General features: G+C 35.0%; 1 protein-coding gene across 1 annotated transcript in view; it reads right to left on the minus strand.

Moving 5' to 3' along the window:
- Positions 1–10,592: 10,592 nt before the first annotated feature.
- Positions 10,593–25,890, minus strand: part of LOC150110078 (glutathione S-transferase Mu 1-like) — a 57,468-nt gene continuing 42,170 nt past the window's right edge. Inside the window, exons 5-7 of the mRNA XM_090397816.1 lie at positions 22,139–22,234; positions 16,325–16,435; positions 10,593–10,801 (exon numbers count right to left, since the gene is read on the minus strand). Coding sequence (XP_090253942.1) covers positions 10,700–10,801; positions 16,325–16,435; positions 22,139–22,234 — 309 coding nt within the window. The 3' untranslated portion in view covers positions 10,593–10,699. The remainder of the gene's footprint in view (positions 10,802–16,324; positions 16,436–22,138; positions 22,235–25,890) is intronic.

The following is a 25,890-nucleotide window of genomic DNA, read 5'->3' on the forward strand; positions in this document are numbered from 1 at the left end:
TAAGAGTGATACAGTGAGACCTGTAAACCTTCTGAATTACCTAGCAAAGCCAATGTAAACACATTCCATATGTGAGCATTTCTACTTCAGCTGCATTTCCACACTTCAGATAGTACTGGGTAGCTTTTCTTTTTGAAGTTCGGATTATATGCTCCCAATTACATTTCTGAGTTAGAGGATGTAATATCAGAACTGATAATTTAGTTTTGAACAGGATAACTTTCATACTGAAAAAGCAACATGTCTTAAAGTCGAGAAGCTTGCATATTTGAACTGATATAAATATTCAAGAAAAAAATGAGTTTTGCAAAACAAGAATCAAAGTTGGAGATTCAAAAATCTGAAATATGGGAAGGAAGTTGGAGTAGACATTTGACCAGAAATGCTCAAATATGGAGGTAGAGAAGTTTTACACCAGCATTACAAAAGTTTGGAGGCGGTCAGGTCTAATTTTGGAATATGGAAATAAACACAAGTAAAGCTAGTATTATGTGGAGTCAAACTTATAGACATTTGACCAGAAATGATAAAAATATGGAGGTAGAGAAGTTTTACAACAGCATTACAAAAGTTTGGAGGCGGTCAGGTCTAATTTTGGAATATGGAAATAAACACAAGTAAAGCTAGTATTATGTGGAGTCAAACTTATAATGGAATAAGAGAAATTAGTCCAAATTAAAGCAGCAATGTATGAAAATATTCAAACCAATTTTAATAGCTAGATTAGAAATTGGTCCAAAACTAGAAAACAGATTAGTTCTGTAGAAAATAAAGTGTCGATGGCAGAACCAAATATGAAAATATTAAGGAAATGGACATTGTTAGCATTACAGAACATGAGCTGCCCTAATCTCATGTAGTATGGTTACTGCTAACATTTGATTCCAAACAAATTTGGAGGAAAGTAGTTGATATGAAGTTAACTATACACTTATCATGTAGCTCTATCATAGCATGCTATTCTATTATTTCTACTTTATCATCTAACAATCTTCTAAAGTGACTTTTGACACCTAGGTTTTTTTTTCAGATTGTATTACCCTTATCCAGTTGCTCTTATAGCCATTCTACTTGAGTTATTCTCATTATTCTTCTAAAATAATTTGTCACTTTGATCAAAATATAAAAAGGAAATTCATCTTTCCATTTTGCTTCAGCTTTTTTTTTTTTTTTTTTTTTTAAACACAAGTTAGTTTCTTTACATTGTATTCTGAGTACATCTGCTGTATTTGTCAGGAATTTTAGGTATAAAAAAAGTATACCTTTTTATACCTAAAGTTCTTGATGTGTTATTTTTTGAAAGAAAATTTCTATCTAGCTTCTTTAATCCTTTAATTGTCACTGAAGCTCAGGGTTGTCCTTGTTTTCAAACAATTTTTTCTTGAATAACCTAAAGTTGCTCTTTTCTTCCTAAAACTTTGTACATATTTTTATTCTGTTCAGAACTGAAGTGTAATCACTTACCATTTCAAATCTCACACTTGTGCTGATCTAGTATGAAGATCACACTATTAATAAAACAAGTTCTCTCTCTCTCTCCATGCAAATGAGCTATCTTTGTTAGTAAATGTATTATTAAAACAAAGCTAGCACATCATAGTAAATACAGTGTTTTCTTTTCTTTTAGGCTTGCACGGTGATCCGAATGCATTTTTGGAAATTATGGAGACAACTACCGTGTTTGAATATAAACTTTAGTTTACTATTACTAAAATTTTACAATTCGACCTTTATGTTAAGGTCATCTTCTGGAGCGTACAAATATACACAGGAAACAAGCTATACCACAATCATACTGGTTCGTTAAAGACACTGACTAACCGCAACCACAATTGTTGGCCTGACCTCTGGTGGGAAAAAAAATAAATAAATAAAAAATATACATCAGCGCTAAAGTCCTATTATTTGTGTTGTCTACTATATACATATATTAACATTATATTAACATCATTCCAGCCAGTTGGAGTGGAATGGTTTCTAATGATAGCAGATTGGCTAGAGTCCTGACTTGTGTTGAATCTTTCAAATTAGGTTGGCTGAATGTGTGCCATCCATTTCTTTCTTTTTTTTCCTGATTTCTCAACTATATTTTTAAGTAAAAATTTGACCCAGACAACTATTTGGTCTAAATCAAACTTGTTCTTCTAAGCTTCTTTCTCAAATTCTCTTAGCTGCTTTGTATGTTTGCATAAATCTTGCCTATAGCACGCTTTTTATTTATTTATTTATTTATTTACCAAATTTATTTCTTTCAATGATTTATTAACAGTGTTTTCTATTTAAAGTTTTGCTTTTTTCCTCCAAATTTGTCAAAGTATTCCTATACAACTGGCATTGATTTCCTATCTTCAAGGACCAGCTTTTTCTGTCAGCTGCTTTCACTTTTTGCCTCAGAACTTTTTATGGAACCATAATGCACAAAAAGCTATTGCCCAATTTTGACATCTGTCCATTTCACTTAATTGCATTTATCAGAACAGAACATTTCTATAACATCAGAAATTTTAGAACTATATAATTCTTAGTTCCTATTTCAGTTCTACTTTCTGTTGTTGGTTACAGCCTTCATGTGATATTGTGCCAGCAGCTGACTTTTCACCAAATATCATGGTTTGTTCATAAAAATAGGAGCATTGTTTAAGGGCGACACCCTAGCAAGCAACTACAACTTTTTGGTTATGTGAAGGAAATTAGGCAAATTAGTCAGAGAAAGTGAATTTTGATGGGAGGAATCATAAGAACCTGTGCAAGAGCAACAATGTTAATGATTATTATGAAAATAATTATGAAGAAATAACAATTATGCGTTGGTCTAGTTCTGGCCTATCAAGCATGTGTAACAATGTCTGCATAAGGAACTGGAAAAGGACAGATCTGCAAGTTGTTGAACTGTTAAGCAAGCAAATTATGTCTATATACACAAATGCTAGGAGTATCAGAAACAAAGGAGTACAGTTTGTTGCCTTGGTTAATATATATCGGGACCTCATGTTGTAGACATTAGTGAGACCTGGCTATCGGAAGCACTAACTGGTATAGAGTGTAAAGGGCACATTATTTTTTTTAAGGATAGGAGAGGGGGACATGCTGCTAATGATATTAAATGACTTAAATCCAGTTAGAGTTGAAATCTGACTGCAATACTAGTAAGTTTTCACGTGGCTGCCAATTTGAAACTAACTGGTGTGAGGTGGAGGCTAACGAGATTAAATACAGAGTGGGGTGGTGTTACAGATCTAGTGGATTGGTTGCTAGTGACAAAGAAATGCATCATCAAATAAATGATGGGTGCAAAAAGAATAATCATAATGGGGAAGTAATTATCCAAATATTGATTGGGTGGCTACGAAATCACAAGAATGCAACTGATTTATTAAGCTGTTGTGAGAGAACTTGTGGTCAAAGAGTGTTAGATCTAATTATAGTGAAAGAGGTTTCAGTTAAATGCCTAACTATTCTGCCTGCAGCTGATGGCAATGATCATATTGACAACGAGAGGGAAGAGTTTAAAAATACTTTAATGATAGAATCTGTCCCTAGAGTTTGAAGAATAAATAGAAGTGAAATGGATGTGTAATCCAATTAAGCATGAGATTCATAAGGAAAAGATGTTTAAGAAATATCATGTGCATAAGGATGCTAGTTATGATAATTATAAGCAGCAGGCAGAAAAGTCAAGTGTTGTATGGAAAGTTAAGTCTGAGTATGAAAAAACTGGCTCTGCAAGTTAAAGATAACCCAAAAGAATTATATGCTGCAAGCAAGAGAATGAATTTGAAAGAAAAACTACTGAATGCAGAAGTGATTGTTCAACCAATGGGCAGCCATTTTGCTGAAAGCCATCAACCTATATATATATATATATATATATATATAGGTTGCAAAAACTGAATAAGAATTTTGCTATAGGAACTGATGGGATATCAGCATGCTAAGTGTTCATCTGAACTGGCTATTCCTTTCACTAAGCCTCGCCCATAGATGGCAATGCTATCAGCAAGATTTTTTTTTTCTTCTCTAACTTGGTATATCTGTCATAAGCATCCATGTGAAATTGCAAGTCATTCTAACAAGTAGTTTGTTTTATATAGCTGTCTGAAGCACTATCCCTTGAAATGGATAAAATTAAGTATCATGCAGTTCTAGAATTCTTTGTAAAGGAAGGTTTAATGCCAAAAGAAATTAATTCGAAGTTCAAAAAAGTTAATGGGCACTCTTCTCCTTCATTTGACAATTAAGAAATGGGCTGCCGAGTTTAAACGTAGCCGTAATGATCCACATGAAGGACATCCAAAAAGTGCAACACCACCAGAAATCATTGATCAAGTGCACAATATTGTATTGGATGACCAGCGAGTCAAGGCACGTGAAATTGCTGAGACTATAGGCATTTCAAAAGAGCATGTAGGATATCTTTTGCATGAAGAATTGCATATGATAAAGCTTTGCACAAGATGGGTGCCAGGGCTTGCACACAGCAGATCAAAAATACATTCCCATGAAAATCTCTGAACAGTGCTTGGAGCGTTTTAACAAGAAAAAAACTGATTTTGTGCATCAATTTATTACTATGATACTTGGATTCACCATTATGCACCAGAATCCAAACAGAAGCCAGTTGTTCAGTGCCAAAGAAAACAAAGCTGGTTCCATCAGTAGGAAAAGTAATGGCATTGATGTTTCGGAATGCTAAATGCATTTTGTTTATTATCTTGAAAAGGGTAAAACAATAACAGGGGAATATTATTACATAACACCTCCAGGGAGTCCAAAGACTCATGGAGGGAGGGCACCTACTCTACAACTCTCCATCTCCACCAACCGCAACTGCCACCACTAGTATTTTCGGACAATCACAAACATCCATGACCACAGTGGGATTCGAACTGCAGCCTTTTGTCTAGAGAGCGGATATGCTAACCACTCGGCATAGTTGTCTATGTGGTTAGCAGATATGCTAACCACTTATTCTGATCTTTTACCAGACTAGACGAAAAAATATATGGGAAAAGACCTGGTTTGCAGAAAAAAAAAAATCATCTTTCATCAGGACAATGCACCTGCCCACAAAAGTGTCTTGACAATGGTAAAATTAAAGGTTCTGCACATTGAATTGTTTGACCATCCACTTTATTCCTCAGATTTGGTTCCCTCTGACTTCTCTCTTCCTCGGTGGTCAGCGTTTTTCTTCAAATCAAGATGTGATTGCAGCTGTAGAGGGGTATTTTACAGATCTTACTGAGAACCACTACAGGGACAGCTAATGGCCACTTCCATGGCTGTCAGATTCCTTAAATGCTAACCAAACTTGGGGTGAAACACTAACGAAAACAAAGATTTTTTGTTGCACAGTGTAGAAGTACAAGGTATTTCTGAGACCTCTTTGAATTATGTCAACTTTTGTTCTTATTTTCTTTTCAAATATTTTATTTCAAACATTTTTATTACACTCAAATTTTTGACTTTTTTTTCATGTTCGAAAAAAAAAAATGTCAAAAAATGTTCATGTTCCATACCAGAGAGATCAAGAGACCTGTATGCACATAAAGTGCCGTGTATAGGATGCAAATGAGGATTGAGATAGAAGTTTTTTTATTATTTTTTTTTTATTAAGAGTTATAGTTTGAGAATGCTTCCTGATGACTGTTCCAGGGATCAGAATAAAAGAGGAAGAGAAGAAACAGGTTTGGTGTGTTTGCAGATGTGTACAGTAAAGGGATGCCGAACAGCTGCTGCTGCTTTTATATTAACAGGTGCAACAAAAAGTGAAGGAATGATGATTGCCAATTCACCAGAGCAATGCCCATGGAAGTACCTGTAAAATAAACAGTGCTGAAACACTACAATCCAAGATAAAGGTTGAAGCACAATATGGTATTGGATGACGGGCAAGTCAAGGTGTGTGAAATTGCTGAGACTATAGGCATTTCAAAATAATGTGTAGGATATTTTTTGCATGAAGAATTGCATATGAAAAAGCTTTGCATAAGATGGGTGTCGCACTTGCTCACAGCAGATCAAAAACATTCGCATGGACAGAAGCCGGTTGTTCAGTGCCAAAGAAGACAAAGTCAGTTCCATCAGCAGGAAAGATCATGGCATCAGTGTTTTGTGATGCTAAAGGCATTTTGCTTATTAATTCTCTTGAAAAGGGTAAAACGATAACCGGGGAATATTATTCCGATCTCTTAGCCAAACTAGATGAAAAAATTGAAGAAAAGACCTGGTTTGAAGAAGGAAAAAAAATCATCTTTCATGAGGACAATGCACCTGCCTACAAAGGCGTTTTGGCAATGGGAAACTTAAAGGATCTGCACTATGAATTGTTGGAGCGTCCACCATATTCCCCAGATTTAGCTCCCTCTGACTTCTCTCTCTTCCTCGCTGGTCAATGTTTTTCTTCAAATCAAGAAGTGATTGCAGCTGTAGAGGGATATTTTGCAGATCTTACTGAGATCCACTACAGGGACAGGATAATGGAGCTGGAATAAATGTAATAGTCTTAAGGGAGATTATTATATTTAAAAATAATTTAAATTATAAATTTGTTTTATCATTGTTAGGCCAAGAACTTTTCAGACCACCCTCATAATTTTAGTCTCAGAACAGGGAAGATTCCACAGGAATGGAAAGAATGTGTGGTAATCTCATTATCATTCCCAGAATTTGTTGGTCTTCACAATTTTGGAAATTATCCAAAATTTTAGATCCTTATCCACCATCACCCCAAGATCTTAAATTTCCTCCACCTCCAATAGAGCCCCACCAAGCATAAATTCTACATCCCATCTTTGTTTTCCAGATTTCAAAACCTTACATTTTGAACATTTTTTCAAACATTATACTGGCTTCCCCATTACTGTGCCCATTCAAGTCTTCATAAGGCCACAAGATCTGCTCTACTCCTCATAGATCATCCCAACTTTGCATCATCTGCAAACAACTGAATATCCCCAATATTAATATACAGGTTAAAACAGCAATGGCCCTAAAACTCCTGAGGCACACCACTAGTAATTTTCCTCTACCTGGATACACCCTGTTAAATCTGAAATAGGCGACTACAAATTTTACATGACGTCACCAATCCAGAATCTAACAATTAACAAAAAATATATATACATACTTATCTTTAGCGCAGTGCAACTATGTTTTTTTTTTTGTAACATCTTGTATGATAAACTGAATTTAAATTAATGTATCTATATGTCTAGCATGAATGTAAGTCAGCAAAAGGGGCAGATATGAGAGAAATCATTAGTGAAATATTATAAATGAAAGAATGCGTATTATTCAGAAACATAGGGCAAAGATCGCCCTAATACTATAAGAGCAGTGTAAGCACCTGCGGGCATCACATCTAAGAAGACATCATGACACATACGTTCCCGGAAACAAGAAGTCCCGTATGTTGATTGGTGAAGTCACCCAGCTTGAGACCAATGGGTGAGACGATAAGAGAAATTCAAACTCGAAAAGGTGGCGCTGTAGGGGAGCGAATAAAACCTGCGACACTGAAGTAAATCCCCCCGTTTTTTCTTGTTCCTGCATTTCTCTTCGTGTGCTCCAAGAGTTCATTGCAGGTCAGCTCTCATTTTTGAGGGCTGACTTACGAAAGGATCCGGCATGACACCGCAGCAGATTTTGGCAAGATCAACCGTAAGCCGTCAATGAGAGGGCAATCAATGTAAAACCTTAGCAGAGAGATAGCGCCCAACTCAGGCGAGCACGTGTAACCCACATGGCGATAAGATCGAGACAACCAGAATCAAAACAAAGAAGGAAGGACGGAAGAAAACCAATAAATAGATAAGTACTCTCACTTGTTCTAGCCCCTTTTGAGAATTGACTAAAGGTGTTAAGAGAATGCATCTTAAAATTTGTAATGGAAGAAAGAGTGAAGAACTAAGATTTATGTAAATGACTATGCTTTTAAAATAAACTTTAAGAACTTTCAGTTAGATAGAGATTCTGTCGTAATTAATCCAAGAGAGATTATAAATGTGCTAAAATGCCTAAATGTCCAATTGAGCTGTAATTAAGAATGTATTATATGTTGAGTTATTGAACTTGCTAACATTCTGAAGTCAATGCATAATTGTTTTAAGAGTGAGAGGGTGAGAGAAAGGTAGAAGATTAAATTAGAATTGATGACTACTTTAACTTGTATGGCATATAATGAATTTAATAAATATTTTGGTTCCTTACATGTGTTTCTGATCATGATGACTAACCCTTCATAAAACTTCGAACCTGTGATCGTGTGTGCGGGAATACCCCAATTGAAAGTAGTAGGGCACGACTGCAAATAAAATAAGCCAAAGAACCCAAGACTTCAATTAATATTATTAGTGGGAACCTGATAATCTATGTTTATCCTAAAGGTTAAGTTTCTCTCTAACTTTAAGACCCAGGCTGGCACAGATAAAAAATAAATTTTGCCTGAGTGACCAGGATAACTCAGAATTCAGGGAACAGGTAATCTCTGGTGGGCCTTAAAAGGTTAAATTACCTAAGAAAAGGTATAGATGAAGTGAGACATAACGATGAGACTAAAATTAATGAAGATCACATAATGATGCAACCGACTTAACAAAGATGTACATGTGATAGAATTTGATATAGCAGCTGAAGTAGGAAAGGATAAAATAATTATATTGCCTCGATATATCAATATCAGAGATATACGACGCAACAACCCCATACACAACTTGCTGATACCCATCAGATGGCAAGTGTCTGCTCCAATGCACTAATCTAACATCCAACCTCATCTGCTGTAGTTTCACTTATGAGGAAATTATCAAGTTTTTACAAAATCTAAGTATACTACTATGTATCCATCTTCTCTGTCCAATAGAGCTGTCACCTTATTGTAATAAGCAAGCAGATTACTAAAACATAACCTCCCTTTAGCAAATCCATGCTGTCCATCAAAGATAATACCACTGTTATCAATAGTGTAAATTTTAGATTCTTATCCGCCAGCAGCCCAAGATCTCATTTCCTCCACCTCCAACAATACATCCCAGCCAAGCATAATTCAAGGTGTATTGTTGTCAATGTCAAGAAATCATATGGGGGTGTGAATCTGCAAGATTCAAAGTAACCGTGGTGTCTCAAGAATCAGTGATTGGTCCATTGCTATTCAATCTGTAAATTAATGACATTGGGAAGGAAGGATTTGACATGCAACATTTGTTGCATGTCAAACACAGCTATTTGCTGATGATGCAAAGAGAGAGAGAGGGTAATCAGGCATGGGAAAATGGATGTCAGTAAATGCAAAGTCATGTACTTTAGTGTAATGAAATATCCAGTGTCATATCATATTAGTAGGATTATGCTAGGAGAAACTGATCAGACAGGGGATCTTGGAGTGTTAGACAGGAAGTTGAAGTTCAAGAGTCATAGCAAAAATTGTAAATACAACTCAGAGAATAATGGCAATGCTGAAATGAAGCTTGACATGTAAAGATAAGGAAGTCATTTTGCTTCTTTCCAAGGTCTTGATAAGACTTCACTTGGAATGTTGCTTGCAGGTCTGGTCTCCTGGTTTGTGGTTATTCTGATAGTGGTAAAATGATATCAGAATTGTGGGATGCTGATTATGAAGACAGATTGAGAATTTTTAGGCTGCAGACACTATCAACCAGGAGAAAAAGGAGTGATATGATTGAGACAAATTTCTGAAAGGGTCATACAGGATTTCAGTAAATGGAATTTTTCATTTTATTGATGGTAGGGAAAGGACATGAGGGCATCCATGAAAGTTAAGGATGAATGCTGTCTAGAAGGTGGTGTGCAAGTAGCATGAATGAATTTAAGAACAGGTATGATAGTTGGTGTGAATAGTATGGCCTCCCGAGTTCCTGACTCCCTGGAGTCTCTTAATAGCAAGAAACATTATGCAAAAATACCAGGCACTGCCCCCTTCTAAGTATCTTCCAACTTGTGGAATGTCACAATATAAATACGAGTTTTATAGAAAGCTGACCAATTACAAATTGATATATGAGAAATAAAAGATGAAGTTTTTTGGCAAAGCAGGTTACTTCAAGAAGAGGGCTGATTGTCTTGACTTTGCACCACTAGATGGTATCTAGGATTGTCAAAAAATGTTTATATTTCATCACTATTAAAAACATTTATGAAGCTACCAATAAATACAAGAATTTTATGTGGAACTTGGCAGGAGTTTGAATGGTAGGACTTTTGAACATTACTAAAGGTGCACATGACTTTGGCAACATGTCAAATATTTAGCAAGGACAAAAGCTAGGATATGAACAACTGTTATCAAAATCTATTTCTATCACCAAAGTAGCTTTAGGAGCATTTGTAATGCCATTTCTGTATACCACACCATGTACAGAATAAATAAAAATTGAATATATATCATGCACATATTGTTCATAGGGATGAAGCAATAGCTAACCTTTGCTGTTGCTTCATCCCCATTGTTGTTGACAACAAAACTAGCATTAGTGACATGCTAATATCTATCAAAAATGAGACGTTAATCCATTTGCTTGCTTTTAACAATATCCTGAAAACTATAAATATACATAAAATTTACTAACACAACAACATGATTTTGTAATATTTTATTCAATGATTCAAAAGAATTCTGAAAATATGCAAAATATATCTGTATGAAAATATTTCATTTTTGATGGAATGCTGTTCATCTGCAAAATTATGGCTTTGTACCTCTGGAACCCCATTTTGCCATATCTCCATTTAATGGCCATTTTAGAAACTTTTCAGATTTCATATATTTCTCAATAGCAGGAAGAGCCTATAAGAAAAATTCAATAACAAAATTAATTTAAGGAATTTTATTTAAAGCATAGTTACTTTTCACTATTGTATATGTAATGTTACTCATTTTAATGAGTCTAGATGAATGCTTCCCAGCTAGCCAAATCTTTTGGGTAGGATAATTAAGTAATTTTTGTGACAATCTCTGCAGAATGAGTTAGTGCTAATGAGAAATAAAAAGGTCCTTAAGTACTAACTTCAAATTGTAGCAGGTGAAGCCACGGAATGAAGTGAGTGGACAAAGGTGAAGTTCAGGGATCACAATGCTAAAAAGGTAGACAGAGATATGCAAATGTTATGAATACCCCCTAGTTGCAGAGACTAAAGTCTCTTTATATGTTTAAGGCCCTTATGAAATCCTCACTGGAGGATTTCAAAAGGGCCTTAAACTGTATTCATGCAGAGCCACCAGGCTTTTATGAAATAATTATGATAAGGTGTGCTGCAAAATATGGTAGCCAAAGGAGAAACCAAGTAAATTAGTAAGGGTTTTTTACCCAAGTTCTTTTCAAGCTTCTGGTTCAAAAACTAGGAATTGTGGTTTAACATGCAAAACAGGTGCATGTTTACTTACATGAGCTAAGACAAATAAGTTGCTAATAGGAATGAAGAGTACTTCAGTTAGAGATACATTTTAAAAATTGTATGGAATTTACAACCGTGTTAAAAAAACTTTATTATCCCGACGTTTCGATCTTCACATTAAGATCATCATCTGGAGCGTACATAAAAATACAGGACAAGCTGAGTTACATCATTAACTGCAAGCTAGAGAAACAATGATTTGATCACATGTTATTCTACTGGCATGACCTCTGGTGGGAAAAAAAAAATAAATTTTTACATCAAGCTAAATTTATTTTTACAATGACAGGAATAAACATTCTTTTAGATGGTTTTCTTTCAGAAACAATTGGTGTCTTATTTTTAGTATTACAATTCTTATTTTTGATTTACAATACTGGATTTTCTACAGTCCAGTTTATAGTTGTTCTTGGTGAGGAAGGTCGAATATATACCTTCCATATGTTTGGGATTTTTAAACCATCATTGTTGTTCAAATTGGGGTGGTTGCTGATAATCTCACAGGCTTCCTTGAATTTCTGTTCATACCATGTTCTAGTGTGATGCAGACAGCTGGTGGTTTTCCAGTCAATTCTGTGTAAGGTATTCAAGGGCATGATCAGAAAGGCCAGCTTCACCATAATTATTATATTTAATGTGTCGTTTATGTTCTTTTTTGTCTAATAGGAATAGTACATCCTGTTTCTCCTATATGGCATGTTGCAAGTACAATATATCCAGTATACTCCAGGGTGAGCTAGTGGAGGGAGTGGGTCTTTGGATGAGTTGAGTAAGCTTTTTAATTTTAGCAGGAGGTTTAAAGGTGGCTTTGAGGTTGTACTTTTGTAGTACTCTGTTTATTTTGTCTGATATTCCTTTAATGTAGGGAATGGTCATAGTTTTACTGTAGTCTAGCTTGTCTTTGTTTTTTTATTGTAGTTTTGTAGAGAATTTTGTTTATAGTGTTTTGGCTGTATCCATTTTTTTGGAAGTTATTACTGATAATTTTAAATTCGTCTTTCAGTGCCTGTTCACTGGAACAAATTGTCCGAGCTCTGTTTTTTTAGCATGTTGATGACACCTAGTTTATGTGTTGGGTGGTGGTAGGAGTTTATATGTATATATTGTCCCGTATGTGTCGGTTTTTGGTAAACAGTGAAGGAAAGATTGCCTGAGGGAAGACGTGTGACAAGCGTATCTAGAAACGGAAGTGTGTTGTGTTTTTCAATTTCAATTGTGAACTGTATGTGTTTGTGTTGTTTGTTTAAGTGGCTAAGGAATGTGTCTAATGTCTGGCGGCCATGGGACCAGATCGCGAAAAAACATCGTCAACGTATCTAAGCCAGACTTTGGGTTTTAGAGGGGAGGAATCTAGGGCAAGTTGCTCAAAATGTTCCATGTAAAAGTTAGCAATGAGGGGGGGGAATAATGGCGAGCCCGCTGCTGTGCCTTCTTTTTGTAAGTAGAAGGCGTTTTGCCATACAAAATAACCTGACCGTAATACACGTGCAAAAAGCACCGTGATATCTGGAGGGAATTTGTTCTATAGGAGAAGGATTGTGTCATTGATTGGGACATTCGTAAAGAGGAGGCAGAGACGTCAAAACTGACTAATAAAGCATCTTTTTCTAATGTAATGTCTTTGATGATGTTTATCAAGTGTTGTGTGTTTTTGATATAGGAAGGGGAATGACCTACCAACTCCTTGAGTGTTGCCGCTAATTTTTTGGCTAAGTGATACGTCGGGCTATCAATTCCTTCAACGATAGGTCTTAGCAGGGTGTTTTCTTTGTGAATTTTTGGTAGCTGTAAATTGTAGGGGAGCGCGTGTAATGAGGGAACAGTTTTTTTGACTGTATCTTCAGGCCATGTGGTAACTGATTTAAGTAGTTTGTTTTGTTTTTTGTTCTGTTAGTTGGGTTGTAGTTAACTAAATTTGTATGTGTTATTGTCAGAGACCAGCAGATTCATTTTTTCTATATAAGTGGTACGGTTTAAAATGACAGTGGCACTTCCTTTATCAGCTCTAGTTATTACTATGTTCGGACTTATTATAAGTGATTTTATCGCTGTTAATTCGTGTTTAGTTATGTTGCTTGTTATTGTTTTGTTTTAAAATGTTCGCAGTTTTTATATGTATTTTGTCTGCTATGTTATTAGGTATGAATCTTAGGCCTCTTTCCATATTACAAATAACTTCAAGTCTATCGTTTTGGGTGCTATAGCAAAATTTAAACCTTTGTTAAGTATAGAGATTTTGTCTTTGTTTAGAATGTGGTTAGATAGGTTAATTATGTTATTGATACCTGTGGCAAACTTGTCGTTCTTTTAGTCTTTGAAATTAGGTTCTTTCTTTGTTTGTTGGATGTGGTTTGCTGTGTTTTCCGTAATCCTTTCTAGGATTATCCAGATATCTGCGTTTAAGTAGCTAGACAGCTCCGTTTTTTCTTTTAGTAGCTGGTTTTGTGTAGCGGCTAGGTTCTTTCTGGTAGCTTGGATCTGCTCTCTCGGTAATGTTTTCTCCATGCAGTGGTATATTCTTTGTGCCTTTGTTGAAGTGAATTTTCTCTTTAGCCTGATGCAATTAGGAGTGATATCGCTGTTCCTACACCGTTTTAAAAATGCCAGTCGATTGATCAAATTTGAAACTTGGATCTTCAGCTTACCGTATCGATTACATCGCTTGTAGGTCAAATCTACATGAATTATCGCAATCCTTTCTTTCAGGGTTACACGGTGATCAGCATTCATTTTAAAAATTTTATGAAATTTACAACTGTGTTAAAAAATTGGTTGTAAATTCCATAAAATTTTTAAAATGAATGCTGATCACTATGTAACCCTAAAAGAAAGGATCAGTTAGAGATAAGTAGTAGTATGATAGGTATCTTGGAGATGAAGGGCCTCAAGTTTGTTATAGGTGCCAAATCATGACAGGTGGGCTTATGCTTCAGAATGTCTTATTACACTATGTAAACATAAAATTCTTTACATTAAAGTAGTTTTGAGAGAAAGAAAGAAAATAATAAAAACATTGTATCGTGGACCATTCATGTGTTCTCCACGTGCAGTCTGTTTTTATATGATGGTAACTGCATATTGAGCACTTGTTTGCTTGCAGAATAAGTTCTGGTGTCAAAAACTACTCTTAATTTACACAGCAAGTCCAGTTTGATTTTAACTGACTACAGAAACAATTTCAGTAAATCTACAAGCGTTTGACTCATTTCTACTTCTGGCATTTACCACTTGGGAAACACTTGCTTTCCTCAGAAAAACTGAGTATATAAGGGTGTAATATATGCAAAGTGTCTTACTAATAGTACTGGTTCATTTTCTAAGTCATTATAACTATTTATGGTTATAGGCCTCGCCAATTTGTTTCCATCTTTCTTTGTTGAAGGCTTCCCTACACCAGCATTCTCCAACCATATCCCCCGCCCCGGTCATCTTAGCATTCATCTTCCTTTATATGGATGCCAATGGGCGATTGTCCATTTATCACTTTTCATCCATGCAATGTCCTGCCTGCATCCACTTGTTTTAAAGAAATTACTTGAATTTACTTAGCTGTTTGACAGATGCATAGTATCTGTCATCCAACTTGCATACTGAGTTTGAATGGATGTCTGAATATCTTAAGACAAAAGATTAATATAACTATCTTGCTTATTGGTGGATTGGATTAAAGTGGCATGAAACAGTACTATTTCTGAACAGGTTTCTAAAGCTAATTAGTACACAAGGTACTAATCTGCTATGAGATAGACATGATGAAAGAATTCTAAAGCTAATTATGTAAATTAAAATCACGAAAAAAAGAATTTTACAGTCAACTCACCATAGAAAACTTGTAGGAACCACAGGAATGGTTATGGTAAATAACCAAGTAGTAGCAATCCCCTCCCCACCACAACAGGATTATATAAAGTTACACACCAGTTTTAATAAAATTTACTTTATTATGTTAAGGATGTGAAGCATACATATGTATATCCATGTGCAATTAGTCTATTAAAACAAATACCTTAGTTTAAAATAAAGTAAATTCCAAAAAGCATCCTGAGGGAGAATTAAAGTTTGAATAAATGAGACCACTTTTTCAAATTGAAAAGCAGTAGTTCTTACGTGATTTAATTGATGCTGTATATGGAAAGCTGTTTAGGAACTTCTTTATATTTAGATTTCTGAATCAGCATATTGTATATGATCAGTTCAATTAGTCCATACACATGTATTTTTATATACATCTGCACCGTCACTTTCATTCAATTTATCTCAGAGCATGGCAGAATGCTTGAGTGAATGCACACCGATTCCAACTGAATTCAATAATACTGAAAGAAAAAGCCATCTTCACATTTGGCTAACAGCATAAATTTTTTGTACATCTGAGGCATCTACAGCACCAGGGATTTATTTCTTTACAACTTTTTTGGAATTCAAGAAACTGAGGCTCAGAATATTACAGGTCAATAGCAGTTTCTGTTCATGATGAACATTAGGAAAGGCTGCAAGTGTTGAACAAGGAAAAAACCTATTCATTACAGTAATGTCAATATTAACATGGCTGAAACTGCTTGTGATTGGCATGGTTAGATGCTGTGACCAAGTTTTAATTGCATCTGCTCTCTAGATACATTGTTTAGCACAGGTTTGGATTAGGTTAGAATTATGAAGAGCTAGCTAGCTCAACTATGATGGCTGATGACCACCTTTAGGTGAAAACTCTTAAATGTATTTTTCACGAGCTAATCATTTTCCCATAAAAAAACAGAAGTTCTGTGCTGCAGAAAATTCATCTTCAGTATCACAAAGAATGTCGATCTTTTTATTTCACTTAATATAAAATAAATATGGAACAATCACACAACAAATTAAGATTCTACATGGAAGAATTTAATTTAACTGAATATTAATTTAAAATTGACAATACCTCAATTCTCTTCATAAAGTCCTTCAGGTTCTGGTAATCTTTGAGACAATTTGGAGCAAATAACACATGATGATCAAGAATTTCATACATCAAGAAGTCCACATAAGTTAACTGCAACATAAAATGAAAATATGAATACAGAAAGAAACTTGTGTACAAAAAAGCTAGTACAACTCTCATTATGGGAAACAGTGGTATTATCTATAGCTTTAGCCAGGACTTGCTATAAGTTCCTGGTAAAAACTGTTAGCAATACTAAAGAAAGTTCAAAATAACAAACTTTCCACTATAATAAGCTATTCTTTCAGTTCATATTAGTGAGAGTAATGCGTGAAAATAAATACATAAGATATATACTTATGTATAAATTTTGAACTTGAATGCATATTAGTCTATTGTAATCATAAAATGTGCAATACTTCATAAAAATTAGCTGTGGATTTTATGCATACTAACCCTAATTCAATTTTAACAATGTCAGTTATTAACTTTCCAGGTGTTTATTAAATTCCCAACATTAAAAATAAAGCAATACATTTTTTCATTTACCACTTTAAAAAATGAAATGCATATCATAAAAACACCCTTTTAGCTACGCAGTACTGTTATCAGTTCAATATTCAATGACTTGGAAGTCAAAACATCTTGGGATGTAGTTAAAGGATGAGATTAAAGTGAGTGGGAAGGTTTACTGGAATTAATTTTGGCCTGAAGTATCAGATTTAAGATTTTCCCATGATAATTATGATGGATGAGTTGCAAAGACCCACTAGTGTGAAATAACACAACGGAAGATGTCAAACTCTACAACATGAAAAACAAAGGTGAAAAAATATTCCATTTAATACCTGTAAGTTTTTCAATGAAACCTAAAAGTGACTGCTTGTCAGCCTCCCACCACATAACTGATATACCCTACAGCAAACTAAAAAATCCTAGAAAACAGTATAAAAGTGTCTAAAGGAAATTCTCTAGAACAAGAGCCTTCATTCTCTGTTTATGGCAGTCCAAGAGGAAAAATAATAAGTGACTTAAAACAAACTCCACCTTCAATCACAACCTAAACTGAAGTCTGCAAAATAATCATTAACAGTACTAAATCTGACAGGGAGCTAAATGTAGAAAACTATGCCCCTGCCATTCTTATCCAGATAAGTATTGTAACATCACTTAAAGTTCAACTGGCATCATCATTCTCAATGAACTCCTACATCAGTGTTTCTCAAACTTCAGATATCCACATACCCCTAATTAATTAAGAAATAAATTTATTTAAAATATTAATTAAAATTAAATACCTATTTTATTTGAATTTATATGTTCATGTAAACAAAAAGTTATTTTAAAATTTTGGTTCTCTAGAGATGTCAGACAACACACTCAATTTCATTTGATCTAGATGCAATATCAACATTTTCTTGTTGCTTAACAGCTACTTGTATTTGTTATATGCTCGCTTTTGGAGATTTTATAAATCCAATCTTTAACCAATGATCCATATGTAACAATTTGAAAACTAAAAAAAAAATACTGAATTTACTCTAATATAAAGAGGAATCATTATCTGGACGATTTCAATTGAAGGTGAGTTAGCCAATCTCATACGGAGGTAGCAGGGTTTTTTCTCCCAGAAATTCTGGTTTTTCATCCAACTTACAGACAAATCGGCCCTTCAGAACACATGCAATTTACAGACAAAAAATACTAGTTGTGGTAGATGGAGTTGATTTGTAGTAGAGGTTCGGTGTAGTAGTTGAGACAGTTGTAGGTGTCCTCCCGCAATGTGTCTTCAGACTCCTTGGAGGTGTCACGAATAATAATAATAACTAACTTTTTTCCCCAAAATTAAAGCTAAAAAATTGTGTTGCAAGATACGTGCGGGAATTTTCGTAAACTAAAGTTTTCAGAAAAAACTGAAAATGGTGCAACTTACTAAGAAGCTCCTACTCACTATTACTACTTTTGGCATCAAGAACAGTTTCTTTGTGTGCATCGTCAAAGTCATCTATCCAAATAGAGTCATCTTCTTTTCCATTATTTCAAGCAAAAATTACCAGTAATTTACTACTTGAGATACGTAGAGTAGCGAAGAACTGCATATGATTGGTGCGGTATTAACAAAAGATCGTGTGAACCAAAGACAAATTAGCATTTCAACAGTTGAGATGAAATACTAATTCCCTTCAATCGAATTCCATAATATCTGAAACACATTCACTATATATTTCTTAGTTTTAAGACGTTAATGACGGGGGTGGTATCAAGCAAAACCATATGTTCCACTGGCAACATATGGTTTTGCTTGGTCTATATAGCAGTTTCTGTTGGAGAGGGAATGCGATTCATTATTTAGTGCCATTTTATCCCGGTTGTCTCTAATTGCACTGTTTGTTGAAAAATATGACTCCTTTAATTATGCATAGCCGAAAATTGCCACATACCCCTGGGGGGGGGGGGGTATGCGTACCACACTTTGAGAAACACTGTCCTACATAGATGATAAAGCTAAATCTCTAGTTTAACTATTATGGCATTACATGCCTCCTGTGATGTTCTGTTGGGAAAAAAAAAAAAAAATTGAATCTTGAACATCCCGTATGCCAAAAATGCTTCTAGTCCTACTGATAATCCCACTAGTCATGCTCAAAAGATGTGCTCTGAACACTTGTCATTTATCATCTATGCTACATTGTAGTAAGCTAGCATCTACCCCACACATGTAAACAAGTCAATATACAGTAAAAACTACCATCAAAACTACTGACTTATTACTTTTGCACTAGTGCTATCTGAAGATCAAACTTCAATTAAAAAAAAAATTAACTTGGTGACCAATTTAGATTCAATCAAGATCCACAGCAAATCTGATCTATACTCACCACCAGAGACATTCCATGGAAAGTGAGGAACCTACTGTTGCATTTTTATAGGGTTTGGTATTATGGTCTTCTCAGCAAATTGTCATTTTATGGCATGTCAAATTACTTAGTCATTGAGCCTAACATGGAAGATGAATGGTCTGCCTTGAACCCTTTGTAAATGGATCACCAGTTTTCTCTTGGATCATTCACTGCATATGGTGCAGGGCATTTCTTACCTATTCTAGCCACCCTCCTCCATACACATAAAGGATCCCTCTCTCACTAACCATGCTGTGCTCCAATATCAAGCTTAAAGAATATCCACCAGTGCCCAAAACACTGATATCTATAAAGGTGATAATATTATCTTTAATGCTTTTAAAAAGTCACAAAAGAACTAGGTTCTGTCTTTGGTATGATCAGTAAAGACCAAATTTTGACCAACACTTATCCACTAGCCTTTTCTGCCATAAATGTTTCTATAGCATTCTCAGCTTCCAAAAAACTTGGCATTGTATTTTGCTCAGATATTTCTCATCCATCCAGCTATTAATCTACAAATCCATCTGACTTTGAAATGCTGCTCATTTTTTAGGGATGCACCAAAGACCTTTCTAAAAATTCTTGCTGCTTATAAGAGCAGTTCAGCTACCTGATGAACTTAGACTTTAGCCCAATACTCTAAGTCTCTTCACTCTTCTACAGTGCTGTTCAGCAGAACTGGCATCTATCATGCAACCATTTCTTCTAAACCTACAATAACATGTGCAACCCCTACTCAGTGTTTTTTTTTATTTTTTATTTTATTTTATTTTTTTTTACAGTTGAATTATTGATTCAATGTACCTATTACTTCCACCCCCTCCCCAATTCCATTTATTTCAGCTCTAGAATAGCATTCTCAATAAAGGGGTCCCCAAAGAATATAGCTTTAGTTTTTCAAAAAGAAGATCAACAATTTACACAGCCTGATTGGCTATAAGTTATATGGTCTATGTAAAAAATTTCTTGATTCCTACAAGTTTACTACTCAGAATACTGTATAATAAAAGAATTTAGGGAAATGCAAAGTTTTGCATTTACTTCAGTGGTGAGCATGCATATCAACTGCTATAGATTAATCATTTTAAGTGACAAAACAATTAGCCTGAGAATAACTAAAACACTTTTTTTTGAATGTTAGTCGAGTGGGTTTTAGTTTATTGTCCTACATGTTTCGCCGATTTTTGCTATCGCCATCTTCAGGGAATACAATTGGTAAGCTATATGAAGCTAACAGACTAGGTTTTAACAGATAGTTCTAATTCATACAAAATTAGTATTGTGCGAGACAATGCGCGTGTCTTGGGAACATGATTTATTTGTTACGAGACAATGTAATTGGCGTGAAAGTTCGTTTCTTTGATGTTTAGTGATCTGATTAAAGCTTTCCAAATTTCCGGCAGGATTAGACCTAGATTCTTATTTAGGTTTCCTGTTGAACGGGTGACCATAGCAGCCTCCTTGATCACTAAACATCAAAGAAATGAACTTTCACACCAATTACATTATGTCTCGTAACAAATAAATCATGTTCCCGAGACACTCGCATTGTCTCGCACAATACTAATTTTGTATGAATTAGAACTGTTAGTTAAAACCTAGTCTGTTACCTTCATATAGCCTACCAATTATATTCCCTGAAGATGCCGATAGCAAAAATCGGCAAAACATGTAGGACAATAAATTAAAACCCGCTTGACTAACATTCAAAAAAAAGTGTTTTAGTTATTATACAAGTAGTCAAGGAAGAAAATCACAATTAGGCTGAGATTTCGGAAGCAGTTTAAGTTTATAAACTTAAAACCCTCGACACTAGTTCTTCTGGTATTTCACTTAATACATTCTATGAAAATATCCCTGTATCTGCCTTTAGTGGTTTTGATGCAGAGCTTGATGGTAGAAAATGTTTCGTTATCAAAGACAAATAGTGCAATATCAAGGCAAACAATATTTTGGTACCTGGTTACAAAAGAATAGCCATTACTCTTCCTTTCAATTCACTGCTATTTTTTTTAGATATCCGTACTCCTGACAAAAATAATGAAATTTGGTGTGATGATTAGTAAAGTATCATTTATATTTTTTGAGGATATATTTGCTGGCCTCTTTTTGGCAGAGTGGTTAGCATATCCTCTCTCCAGCCAAAAGGTGAGGGTTCGAATTCCACTGAGGGAATGGGTTTGCGATTGTCTGTGAAAATACTAGTGGTGGTGGTGGGCAGTAAATGGTGCTGGTGTAGTTGGTTGAGTGGTGGAGACAGTTGTAGAGTAGGTGCCCTCCCTCGATGAGTCGTGACTCCCTGGACTTGTCACATAATAATACACCAAAAAAGGACTATTTCAATTTTACCTGAGTGAAGACATAGAAGAAAAAAAAAAAAATTCTCAGTATTCATTAAAAAGACCATTTATACATTCTCAATATACCTGGCTGTTTTGATATCTGGAGTGCTTCTCTCCAGCAAAAAACATTCAGAAACCAAAAGAATTTTAAACAAACACTAATATGGACCAAAATGTGACTATTATACCTTTAGTAACAACTATAGAACTAAGCAAAAAGAAAGAAACTAGTACTTCAGAATAGTTGAGTTATAAATTAATACATATTAGTTGCTTGTTTAAAATTAAAATGGTTAACATAAGGTTTCTACTTTAAAGAATAAACTTAAGTTTTATTGGACTGTGCCAAATGATTTAATTTCAACACAAAATGCTAAAAGCATAGCAGGTAAATTCAGTATATAGACCTTGAATGGGCAATACTGTTACATTTTTATCATCCATTATGCTGGCACTATGCAGTGCCATTTTCAGGTTGTCACTTTCAAAAATTGATTAGCCATGAATCAATATTATGATTATAAATTAACTATATAAAGTACCACTAGTTGCTATCTACAAATACTTACTTTATCCCCAGCAATCCACTTATGTTTTCCCAAGAAATCTGAAATAAGTTTTAGCTGCGAAGGTAGATTTTTCAGGTAGTCATCTTTTAAGGAGTTCTGTAAAATAAAGATAAAGACTTTCAAAGAAATTCTGCAAGCAGATTAGCACATTTGAATGCACAATTTACAAAGTAGAATTGCATTTTATGAAATACTTATTATAAAGGTTCATTCAGCTCTTAATCCCCGCAACTTCACAAGCGTGGAACTGTAAAAATGCTTTTATTATTAAAATGCTCATTTCTCTACTAAGTATTCCAGATAAGATTTATGCAAGCATTTAAGCAAACAAGTATAAGCCAACACAGGGCGAGGTTATAGATTTGTTACTAGGTAGCAGTGAAAAATAGATAGTCTGTGGGTAGCTTATAGTTGGGTAATTTGTACTTAAATATATTTCAGTATTGAATAGCTTCTCTCTGGGCACCTTGTCATATACCTTTTCCAGATCGACAAAACTTCAACACAGATCTTTGTTATATTCCCATGCTTTCTCGACTATTTGTCGTAAAGTGAAGATCTGATCCTGACAGCCTCTATTTGGCCTGAATCCAGCTTGTTCTTCACCAAGCTTTTCTTCCACAATTCTTCTCAACCGTTTCTCAAGTATACTTGCATAGATCTTGCCAGGAACACTCAGTAGGGAAATACCTCTGTAATTCTCACATTCAGTTTTATTTCCCTTTTTATATATGGGTACTATGAGAGCTCTACTCCAATCATCGGGAATTCGTCCCTCTGTCCAGGCTTTCTGAACCATACAGTGCAGCCACTAAGACTTTTATACCACCATATTACAGCATTTCTGGTTGAAAATCATCTACTCCTGCTGCCTTTCCACATTTCAAGCCTTTGATGGCTTTTTCTACTTCAAGTATGGATATGTATTCCTGACTGTATGCCTGTTGAGTGTTTTTTACCACTGTGCTATTACTGCTTATTTCATTTAGCAATTTTTCGAAGTAATTACTCCATACTTCAAGGATATCTTTTTCTCCCGTTTTCATGTCACCTTTATCATCTCTAACTGCTTTTACAGCACTCTTTCCTCCATTTCTAAGCTTCTTCAACAACCTCCAGAATATTTTGCCACCTTCTTGATATTTATTTTCTATATTCTTGCCAAAGTCCACCCATGACTTTTGTTTAGCTAATTTTACACACTGTTTAGCATTCTTGCATTTGTCTCTATATTCTTTAAGAGCACAAGCTGACTTATTTGAGAGGAACTTTTGGTATGCTTTCTTCTTTTCCTTCACTGCCTCTTTAACTTCCTGTGTCCACCAGGGAGTTCTGATTTTTTTATCCTTACAGACAACCTCACCACATGCCTCTCTGGCAGAATCAATGAATGTTTTCTTCAGAGTTTGCCACTGAATCTCCAAGGTTTGATTCCTGTTCTCAAACTCTTTCATTTTTTCTTCAATAATCTTTGTGTATTTTAGTCTACAGTTCACATCTGAGAGCTGCTCAACTTTTATTTGCTTTAAAACTTCCTTACATGTTATTCTTTTCAATACAAAACTCAATTTTATCCTGCTAAAGACTAAATAGTGATCACTTCCAATTTCAAATCCTCTGTACACTCTGGTGTCCTGCACCAGGGAGAAAACATCACTATCAACAATAACATAGTCAATGAGACTTATCTTATTCCTTGCCTCTTCTCTCCATGTGAATTTGTACACATTTTTAAGTTGGAACATGATGTTAGTAATAACCAGTCCATGTCCTGAGCAGAAATCCAACAGGTATTTGCCATTATTATTGGCTTTGCTCTTTTCTCCAAATTTTCCCAAAATATTTTTGTATATCTGACAATCATTTCCTACTCTGCTATTCAGATCCCCAACAAGGACCAACTTTTCCTTTTTCATGGTGTCAGTTGCTTTTTCTAAAGCATCAAAAAATTCCTCCACTTCTACCTTAGTAGAACCTTCTGTGGGACCATAGACATAAATAAGTCTCATTGTCCAATTCCCCATTCTGATATTTGTCCACATCAGTATACTTGAGACTGCCTGCCATTCAAGATTAGCCTCGTATTTTGTGTTGAATACCATGGCTTCCCCTTCTTTTCCTTGATTGTCATTGCCTGAATATAACATTTTGTATTCATTGCTCAGAAAGACCTCGCCAGTTTTTGTCACCCCTATTATGTCGATGTGGTACTTATCTAATTCCTCAGCTAGCTCCATTTCTTTGCCATTCAGGCTTCTTAAGTTGATAGTACCGATCTTTAACTCTGGTGATGTTGAGTTGGGGTGTGCTTGACGCGACAGTTATATGGTGTCAATGGAGCATTATATCAAGCAATACTTAGTCTGTATTTGAGTTGTAAGTCAGCAGTTAGAATTGAAGTACAGGAAGATTGATTAATGTTAAATCTGGTGTGAGACAAGGATGTACATTATCCCTTCTGTTATTCATTATCTATATGGATCACATTATGAAAGAAAGTGGTATTAAACATGATATCATGATTGGAGATGTTAATGTCAGCTCTTTGCTTTATGCGGATGATGTTATACTTCTAAATAAATCTACAAGTTTGCAAGAGTCCCTGACTAAATCGAATAACTGTTGTAATAGATATAGTATGAAGGTGAGCATTAAAAAGACAAAGACAATGAAAATAGGTAGAATTGTTGAAAATGTCAATTGTGTTGTGAATGGGGAACGTGTGGAAGAAGTAAAACATTTTAGCTACTTAGGCAACGAATTTTACTGAAGATGATAAATTAAATATGGAAATAGAAAACAGAATCAACAAATCTGGTATGGTAGGAAGTCAATTGAATAAATTCATATGGAATAAGAGAGAAATTAGTCAGAACACTAAATTAGCCTATACAAGACAGTGTTGAAACCAGTTTTAACTTATGGATCTGAGAGCTGGGTCAGAAGTAAAACACTTGACCAAAGACCACAGATATGAGAGTTCTGAGAAAGATTAGAGGCAAGAACAGATGGCATCAATGGCAATATCATTAAAAATGAGGATATTAGGAAAGAACTTGACCTTGTCAGCATCCAGGAATGCGTTAGCAGAGCTAATCTCAGGTGGTATGGTCACTTAAACAGAATGGGCGAGGAAAGATTAGCAAAACAAGTGTTCTCTGGAAAAACGACCCAGAGGAAGACCAAGATATAGGTGGATTGATACGGTACAATGTGCCTTAGACGATAGAAATATAAGATCTGATAATCATAATATTGGAGTCTTGATAAGTAACAGACTGATTTGAAGGAAAATTGTAGATAAGTTAGTAATGATATAAATTTTTCATGTAGTACTATCATATCCTGTATACCCCTTGAGGGTACATGTCAGAAATTTGATGATGATATTTCAGTATAGTTTGTAGTAATTTGTCCAGTGATTGAATAATGGCAACAGCCACAATTTAGTTTGCCAATGGCTTGTCACCACATCTGTCCCCATTTAAGGACTACATCTGCATAGCATACTATAGGATTTTGTAGTATGCAGTGCTTGTGACATGTGCAAATCCTGGCAGTAAGAAATGTGACAAGTGAGATCAAGGAGTCATGTCTGCATAAAATATAGAAAATGGGAAGAACCCTGATTTAGAAATTCACATAATGGACCTTGGCAGTGTTATATCAGAAACAGGTGAATACCAATAAAACCAAGTGGAATGTGAATGAAAATATAAAAGTAGGGGAGCGTAGTAGGTTTGAAAGATTGT

The sequence above is a fragment of the Typopeltis vanoorti genome, chromosome 1, assembly GCF_054136105.1.
Source record: "Typopeltis vanoorti isolate ZY-2024b chromosome 1, IOZ_Tvanoo_1.0, whole genome shotgun sequence".
NCBI lineage: Eukaryota > Metazoa > Arthropoda > Arachnida > Uropygi > Thelyphonidae > Typopeltis > Typopeltis vanoorti.